General features: G+C 47.5%; 1 protein-coding gene across 1 annotated transcript in view; it reads right to left on the bottom strand.

Moving 5' to 3' along the window:
* Nucleotides 1-6,659, bottom strand: part of LRTM2 (leucine-rich repeats and transmembrane domains 2) — an 8,651-nt gene extending 1,992 nt beyond the window's left edge. Inside the window, exons 1-3 of the mRNA XM_010139389.1 lie at nt 6,637-6,659; nt 5,019-5,180; nt 704-1,294 (exon numbers count right to left, since the gene is read on the bottom strand). Coding sequence (XP_010137691.1) covers nt 704-1,294; nt 5,019-5,085 — 658 coding nt within the window. The 5' untranslated portion in view covers nt 5,086-5,180; nt 6,637-6,659. The remainder of the gene's footprint in view (nt 1-703; nt 1,295-5,018; nt 5,181-6,636) is intronic.
* Nucleotides 6,660-9,561: the final 2,902 nt, after the last annotated feature.

Below are 9,561 nucleotides of genomic sequence, written 5' to 3' on the forward strand. Positions count from 1 at the left end.
GCTACACGATGTGTACCTTTCCAGCTTTCTGTATTTTGAGGAAAAGCTAGAAAAACAAACTTGTCAAAAACCACTTTTGAAATGGTTTGAAATGATGATTTTATAGCCAGTCTGACTTGGGCCCTGGCTTGTTAATTTGAGCTTTAGTTTAGGTTTGCTGATATTAGTTGCAATATTTTCCTAAGTGGCACATGGTTCTTTTGATGAAAGCAAACCTGATGCTTCATGGCCAAATCTTGGCTTTTAGTTCTCCCAGTTTAAAAAAGAGAACGGGATGGTTATTTTCAAGTGTTAAAAGCATTTCTTCTCATTAGGCAGGAAGAGTGAGGGGAGCGCCTAATACAAAAATTTTGATGTTATTTGAGAAAAATACTTTCCTCTCTCCCCCCCCAAAAAACCCAAAAACAAAAACACAGCAACCCAAACCATAGTCTTTCAGATGAGAAACAAAACAAGGAACGAGTTGATCTGGGGCTGCAGAGGACTTCTCAGCCTGGCAGTGTTGCTATACGAAGGTGTGATGTCACTAAACTGTCTCTTAGCATTGTAGCACGGTCCTCATGCTTGTTGGCTAAGGTCTGGCATTCAGGTCAGCCTGACCTGCCAGATGTGTCTATTTGTGTTTCTTCCCTGCCTGCTTTTGTCTGCCTTTCTGTGGTAGACCAGCACTTCCGCACTTGTCTTCAACTACATGAGCACCTACCTCTGTAGGAGAACCACTCCATCCAGTGCTTGAAGTCTCGGAGGTTGCAATCACATTCCCAGGGGTTGTCCCCAACTTGGAGTTGCTGCAGGCTGGTTAGCGGTTCAAAGGTCACCCTGTCCAAGCTCTGCAGGCGATTGGACCTGAGAGAGAGGGAGCGGAGAGCAGGCAGGTCATCAAAGATGCCTGAGGGTATCTGGGCTAGGCCGTTGATCGAGAGATCCAGCTGGCGCAGCAAGGCTGTGTGTTGTAGCAGGTCCTTGTCCAAGGCCCGGATGCTGTTGTTCCTCAGCTGGAGCTCTGTGAGATTGCCCAGGTCACTGAAGATGTTCTGAGGGAGCTGGTCCAAGAAGTTGTTGGATAGATCCAGCCTCTGCAGGGCAGAGAGGTTGGAAAACACTGCTCCTGGCAGGATGCTGAGTTTGTTGTTGAGAAAGAGGAAGGTCCTGGTGTTTGTGGGGATGTCTGAGGGGATGGAAGAGAGGCCCAAGTCGCTACAGTCCACTTCCAAGTTGCCACTGTTACACTTGCAGGAGGAAGGACAAGCAAAGAAGGACTCAGCAGTACATAGCGACAGCCAACAGCCAAGCACTGGTAGGTGAAAAGCAGGGGAGAGAGAATGCATGTATTAGAGCAATGCTTTCTTGTCCTCACCCATCGCTGCCTTGAGCACAGCTATGGCTACAATATGACCCTCACTCTTTGCCACAGTGTCCTGCAGTGTAGTGTGAGCTTCCTCAAAGCTACATCCCTCTACTGCTGGCCTGCACCCTGGCAGCATGACTTGCCTCTTAACCTTTTCTTTTTTTCATAAGCCAGCAAGTAAATATCCTTCCAGTTTCACAAGGAAGTTAGAATAGTGCATCCCAGAGGACTTTACTGCCAGGTACTGGAGCACTGGCACATGTCAGAGGAGAATGGAGCAGAGAGTGGTGGAAGGTATCACCTCTGACAGAGGACAGCTCTTTCTAAACACTCAGAGCTGAGAGAGCAGGGACTGGTATGTATTTAAGAAGCTCTATTTTTCCCGAAACAGACATGTTAATGAAAAGTTTTTTAAGAAAAATGAAAACAAAACAACTTACATCTCAGCTGTACTCCTGCAGTTTGAATCCTAATCTTCGTGATAGATCAGACTCAGGCCTAAGTTAGCCTCTAAATCTGGGTATCGTTTGCTTTCCTTAACCACAGGGTGTTGCATGGGCCTTGAGGCAAAAGCGTTTTTTTATGAATTGGATTACATTACAAAGGGATGGCCAAGAAAGCTGTTGAAAAATAACAAGGAGACTCTAAACCACTGGACACCTGGTGCTTGCCAGTGCTCTCAAAATAGTTTCTGAATCCTGCAGCAACAGCCCCACAAGTATCTCCTCTGATCAAAATTGCACATGGCAGTAAAGAAGAGAAAAAAATTTCAGGTTGGTAGTTGAAGAACGGGGTGTTAGGAGAAGGATTAGCACACACCCCCTTTCTCCTGCAGTGTCTCTAAGATAAGGTTGAACAATCCACAAACCAGCATTTTTTTAGAGCTGTTATGGATCACCATTCCAGACACAGGTCTAGATCCTGTGAGTGGCATCAGGGCACTAGTTACCAACCCTCCCTGGGAGCCAGTGGCTTTTAAAACTCTCGTTTCTGTGACAAAGAAGCATCAGCAACAGGAAAGCAAGCTTTGTGCCTCCTGTCATTTGAGGAGTGGGAGTTATGTTTAAGCAGACTATGTAAAACATTTGCATCCTTCATCTTCATTCCTTTTGTGGAATTGAGATTAGTTTCTTCAATGTGGGAAGCAAATTCAGTTCTCTCACTGGTTTTTAAGGTGACAAGCTTGAGGGTTTGACTAAAACTGAAGCAGCTTTGTCTGTATGTCATGCCCTGTCCTCTCCCTTTCTCACTTTTCTTCAGAGAAGGCAGTCAATTGGGGTTGATAGAGTCTTTTTAGGGGTGAGTGGTAGCTAAAGTGGATGCATTTTATTGTTTTGCCATTCTTTCCTGGACTGGAAACCAGATTCTTCTGCTTTTTTTCCAAAGAACCCACAAGCAGGTGTTTTGTTTTCCAACCCCAAAGGAATTGTGAAAGGACTGCCATAGGAGAGGGAGCTGGTGGATATGCTTCAGAGAAGCTCTGCCGAGAGCAGTTCTGCAGTCAGCCTCTGCAGCCAGTCATGGTTTTCCTCTCTCCCCTCATGCCAGTGTCTTCAGAGTTTAGGCTGATCCATAGCCTGTTTTTTTTTTATGTTGACTTGGCTTTGGTCAGTGATGCTGCCTTCATAGTCAAGCCTGAGCCATATGTCATCCTGCATAGGACCTTTTTGTGTTCCCAGTGATCCTTGTGAAAACTGGCAGATTCGTGAAGTGGTAGCCCAAGGAGAACCACACAGTTTGAATCCCAAGCTATATGACTTTATTAAGGACCAAGGGATAAGTGTTCAGAGAGAGTGTCTCAGCTCTTTTTTATTTCACCCATCTTTGACAATCCCTTTAAGAATTTTTTTTTGTCCTGCAGTTGAGATCTCAGGTGTACATCAGCCCAGGCAGTGCCAGTCTGTGTGCTTTTAAAATTATAATTATGGATAATTATGGTGAAATACCAGAACTCTTTACCCTGGAACACCTCCGTGCTTTCTTGTCGTGCAAAGGTTGGAGTCAACAGCAGAGATTACCATGAAAGCGGATCATAGCCTGTGGACTCACAGTGCAGGTACTGTCTGTCTGGATGGTATTTAAGTCCATTCAGAATGCATCGCTCTTTTGTTGCAGGGGGAGAATTAAAAGAATGGGAGCTCGAGTTGGAAAGGGAGAAAGCTGTGAGTCTCTCAAGTGACCCTGTCTTTTCCTGGATGCTTAACAAAAGTACAGTATTAATAATAGATTGGCAGCTGTGATGATGAGATAACACTTAGCTGCTTTGTACACGAAGAAAGGCAAGAGCAGACTGTGTGTAATGCTATACAGGTGGCATTCTGTTCAGGGCTTATGTCTCAAAATGCCTACCCACCACTGGCCCCAACTGGGTGGTTGTGGGGTTCCACCAGTATGTATGCTGGCAGTGCCAGAAAGTCTCAGGCAGCTGGCTGTGGTTATGTTCAGGAACTGGATTTATACCAAGTTTCTGCAGCAGTGTAAGATGTGCCAAAAATGTCTTGTTGTTACCCATATATCGCTCTGTGCTCTTGGAAATATTTTACTAGAATCCTGGAGGGGAGAAGGTCTGATTTAATTTTCAGTCCCTGCAAGATGTGCATCCCCTAGGATGTGAGCTGAGACCAAGGAATTCATCACACCGGTTAGGATGCAGCTCTACGGGGAAGAGAGGCAGGAAGCAATACTTGAAGCTGTCTTCTGACCCTACAGAAGGATGAGTAGCATGTGTTTTTGTGTTAGGGGAAGATGAAGTTACTTAGTGGAGTGTTTAGTGACTCTAGTAGGTGGCAGAAAGCTGATCCAGGTATATCAGATTAAAACTCACTAGCATTCCTTATAAATAATTTATACAGCAGTCTAGTCTGTGAGGATGGCTTACAAAGATGCCTGCTTTCTGGAGAAGGAAATAATTGCCCCCAGCTTTTTACAGTGGCAGCCACAAATTTGATCAGGGGGCAGGAGCAAGAGAAACCACAGACCTGCTCAGCACCTGGGCATGTAGTAATGATGTTCCCTTTCCTCTGCTGCAGTCCCCAGATGCTTCTCTGAAGTGCAGATACACTCCTTGAAGCCCCACATCACCCTACTAGTCTCTGCTCTGCACCCATAGATGGTGCAGCAGATGCCACAGTCCACTGGGAAGATGCGCACACTGAACTTTTACAATTCAGTTTAAAAGAAATCTTTATTTACTCCTTGATTTTCACTACATGCGGCAGTGCCCAGTGGGAGAATTCTGCATTTCCATCCTGCATTTGCTTCTAAAATCTGTCATTACTTCTGCGGTGAAGAGCTGGAAGCCTTGCTCAGCAGCCTATGTATAAACCCCTGCCACAGAGGAAAATCTGCAGCTTACAGGATGCCAATCCGAGAACTGTTTGGGGTGGAGCTTTGTGTAGTGGTATCTGTCTCACTGTTTCTCACCTGCCAAGTCCACTTGGAATTCAGAAGCAATCATCATTTGCTGTCCCACTTTAAGCCCATCTTTAGCTTTAGAGTCTCACTCTCCTTCCCAGATAGCCTGGCCTCTAAAGGAATCAGGAATTAGTTCAAACATCTCCATTCTTAGCTGTCCCTCTCCCCTATTCTTAACCCTGATATGACCTATTTTCTTTCCACTCCCTTGACAAACAGGATCATCATACTTAGTACCTGAGTAGGCATTACTTACAACAAGCTTCTTGCCACCTCATGAGGAACCTGCTCCTCCACCGGTGGCCAGCACTTGTAGGCAGCATTGTTGTCTTCTCCAACGTGTCTTCACATCCACCAGCCAGCCTGGTGCACAGCCCCAAGGGGAGGAGGAATGACCTTGTAGCCTGCCTGCCAGGTCCTGGAGAGGGAGAGCAGAGCAGAGCCGGTGAGACGCGGTTCCCTGGGTGCAGGACACAAAGAGGGGCTCAGTGTTGTCCATTCCCTTCCCCTACAAGAGTTTTGCCTTTGAGGTATCAGCTCCATTTTGGAGGAGAGGTGGAGGATGTTTCCGAAGGTGCAGCATGACGAAGCCACAATGTTAATTCACTTTGAACCTCACAGTGCAGACATAAGGCCTGATTCACCTAAATGCCTGTCCTTGAAGAGCCTGGTGTGGTAGCTACATTAGCCACACACTCAAGGTTAACTTGATGATTTGCTGAGGTGACGCTGCCAGGGCAGCAGACTCCAGCCCATTCCCTCTTGCCTCCACGCAGGCTGATACCACCTGTGCATCTCTCCCTGATGCATGGCTCAGGTTCACTGAGGTCTGTGCACCAGCGACTGTCAAGCTGCCTCTCCCACACACACACCCACAACCTGTATTTCCTACCAGCGCTTCCTTTCTGTTTTAAGGTTAAATGGATGTGTTGGCTACAGAGAGGTTGAGCAGAGCACAGCTTCAGCTTGGGGATTTCACACTGCAGCAACTGCAGAAGCTGAGGAGTGAGCAAGCCTTGGAGGAGAAGGAAGGACCTGGGGCAGGGGAAACTAAGTGGGAGTGTTGAAAAGAGAGGAATTATGTCTTAATTAGAAGAAGAAAAAATGCTCAGGCTAATTAGAAACCCAAAGACCATAAATTCTCCCCTGACAATAAGTGACTGACAACAGGTTCCAAATTCCCTCCCATTTCCCTTTTGGATACAGACAAGCAGGAAAAGAGAAAGCACCACAGACCCTCTTGTCCTCCTGCTTCCTCTCTGACATGCCACCCACAGTTGCAGCAGCAGTTAGAGGGACACATTTCAACCACGGTACAGAAATAAGCCATCCTCCACCCCCTCTCAGGGGCTCTGACAACATCCACAGCCGTTATTTCAGTTGGGCACTGCACTCCCACTGGGACACTCTCCCCACACACGTGCCAGCCACTTCCCTTCCCCCATGACTCCCATGACTGATTTATTTTATATGGGAATGTAAACCATCAGGAAATATTTAAATTAGCATCTTGATGAGAAAGATGAGCAGGTTCACTGCCTGGACTAGTACATTCTGCAAGGCTATTTAGATCATGTACTCAAATGCCGATGCACCAAATAGGTGAACAGCTCTCAAGGCACCAAAACTGATCCACCTTCACCCGCTGCAGCCCCCACTCCCCAAACCAAGCTGGAGCCCTTTCTTTGCAGTTCCCACTGAAAGAGAAGCTGCAACAAATAGCTGCCCCCATTTGGTCCTTGCACTTGCCCTGGCTGAGAAGGAGACTTTCAGCCTCACCCTTATCAACGTCTCTGTCCTAAATGCCACCTTTGAAATTTCCTGTCCCTGGCTGTCAATATCGACAAGGAGGATGAAAAGCTGCAAGCACTTACCTGGAGGGGGTCTGCCCACAGCCACTTCCACCCGACTCCCCCGGCACTGCCCAGTTACAGCCTCTTCCTTCCCTCTCCCTCCTTGACTTTCACTCCCTGGCAGCAGGCTTTCCGTGTGCTCTATTTAACTCCCTATAGCACAGGAATAAATGGCAGAGTTAAGCTGACAGCCACAGAGCCTTATCTGCCTGCTGGATAGCGAGTCGATCAGCTCCAAATCCCGTTGCCGAACGATCGTCCTTCTCTCTCAGCATCAGGGGCTGCCTGCCACACTCTGTCTTTCCCTCTTCCCCACCTTCACTCCATCTAACTTTGTCAGGGTTATAGATAGCTCTGTTCCTTGCGCTCTTGCCTTTTGGCTCTGTTTTGTAACACCCCATCTGGATCAGCTGGCTCGACTCCAATCAGGGGGGCTAAGCTTTTAAAAAAAAAAACCCCAGCTTCCTTGGGGGCTTCATGATACGGCTTCCCTCGGCGGTCTCCCCTCGGCCCAGGCACCTGATGAGGCCACGGGCTGGTGTCTCCCCCACCCCACTCACTGCTCTCTGCAGTTCAGCCATGCCATCCCCAGGCAACAATGCAGGGCTGAGAGCAGGACCAGCATACCCGGGCACAAGGATGGTGATGGGGTCGAGGTTTCTACTCCTAGCTCCTTCTGCTCTGGCAAGGTAAGTCCATCTCTTGCACTCTTGTACCTCACGAGCGCCTCTTTCTCTCAGGCAGCACCAAGGCTCAAGCACAGAGTGCAGAGTGGGAGGAGCAGCCATGTATAAATAAGCCCTTTCCCTATGTTTAGAATTTATTACAGTGCATAGTGATTAACACCTGTTCAGGCTTTAACACCGTCTCTTGCACTGCAACACTCACAAAGATGGAGGCGCCTTGATAAACCCAAGATTATTTTAAAAACATGTCACATAAACATAACACTCCCCGCCCCATAGATAGCAGCCACCCTTTGTGCGCTCACACACGTTTCTAAGATTAAAAAGCAGCTATCTTCGTGTACGTATGCAGATCTAGTCGCCTATCTAGCTTATGTTTGGGAATGTGTGCACAGAGCTGGGCTTGCACATGTACTGGCGTCTCTTCTGTGACCCATATTTATCAACATCCATGTCTTGCACAAAACTGCCTGCTTCTCCAAGTGTAACATATGGTCAGGTGGCAGAACAGAAGAGTAGATGTGGAATAGGTAGAGGTTCCTGGCTGCTAAAGTGCAAGGGGCAATGAGCTTCTGCATTTGTACCTTGAAGCGGTATGTTTATGGAGAAATTTTAATCCCAAGGATCCAGAAAAACCCAGTTTCTCCCATGCATCTGTTGCCCATAAGCACATTAGACCCTTAGTGATTAATATTCTGCAGGAGAGAGCAAGAAGTCAGAGAGGATTTTTAAGAGTTTCTTTTTTAAAGGTTTTCTCCGACTTGCCTTGAATTCTGACTTAATTAGCTGTTTTACTGTGGCTTAAGAGATGCTTTCTGCTCTGCAGAGCGCCAGGCCAGCTGCGCTCACTGTCAACACAGCTCTGGGAACCCCATAGTCTTGGAGCAACTAGCACTGCAAGTCTGCATCTCAAGACTCTCCAGAGCACCACCAAATCTTTCTGGCTGCTTTCAGCCTGGCATCTGCGAACTTTTCCAGCAGTTAAGGACTCCGCCAGACCTAGAAGTGGCCCCCATACACCCCCAGCCCAAGAGGCATTGTGCCATCTGTTCAGAACTAGTGTGGCATTGCATGGGTTTGGGTGCTCAAGGCTGATCTGCACTGCTGAAGCTCAGAATGCTCTGAAGTCACCCAAAGGCTCCACGAGCCAGGCGTTAGTCTTTCTTCCAGGCTTACGAGATGGTTCCTTCTCCCTGGAGCATTATGTCAACCAAATGTCCTACGATCTGTGGGACACTGTGTCCAGAGCTTTCTTCCACGTGCTAGGAGTTGAATCTATTTTCCAGATTCTGGAGGAATGAACAGAGTAGCCTGTGGGGCTGGTGATGGCCTTTTCTTCTTGCAGTTTGATATAGGACAGTAAAAGACAACTTTTTTAGTTTCAGCTCAAAGCAACAGAATGAAATCATCCATTTCTGGCCCGTAGGCTCCAGTGGCCAAAAATACACTGAACTGAAGTGCCACTTGGACATTTGGCCTGCTGTCAGACTCTAGAGGACTCTTTAATGAGGATTCCCCTAATTAGCTTGAACAGGGAACTTTACTGCTGGGGGGGATGCTGAGGAGATGGTAATGACTCTGCAGCTGAGATGGTAATGACTCTGCAGCCTTTCCTAAGGCATAAATGCTACAGCAGGCACTATCACAGTCTTTAGTCTCCCTTCTCCATGCCCAGACACCAGTAATGTTCGCACTGTCACCCTAAAGCCTTAACTTTCCTAAGTCAGGTCCCAAGGAGCACACTGTGAGGGTGGGGAGGGCTTCAGTTTACTGCATCCACATACTGTTTTAGTAACACTTCCCAGTTCTGTGACACCTGCTATCTGTAGCTTTCCATGTGCTTTACAAATGGCTCTTACCATACTTGTAGGAGGTTGTGGTGTTATTTTGTATTTAATGACCCCCCCGAAGTAAGGCTGGGGTCATAGCCAGTAGTGCTGCTACTCTAGGTAGAGGGATAAAGCTATCCCATTTTCCAGATGAGGAGACTGAGGCCAGGTGACTGTGTCACTAGGATGAGTGGCAGTCAGAAACAGAGCCCAGCATCCTCTGTCTCTGATTATCTCTCCTAGTCCTCTTCACTAACCCTTGGATCATGGCTCAGGGATCAGACTCCATTAACAGCCTGGCTTACGAGCACTGGTGGGGCGTGTGGGTGACCTATATTAGAAAAGGGTAGGTAACAGGCTGCAACAGATGCCAGTGATAAATTATCAGGAAGTACACACAGACATTCATCCCTCCCCCACACTCTCCTTGA

Source organism: Buceros rhinoceros, unplaced genomic scaffold (genome assembly GCF_000710305.1).
Source record: "Buceros rhinoceros silvestris isolate BGI_N320 unplaced genomic scaffold, ASM71030v1 scaffold18987, whole genome shotgun sequence".
Lineage (NCBI taxonomy): Eukaryota > Metazoa > Chordata > Aves > Bucerotiformes > Bucerotidae > Buceros > Buceros rhinoceros.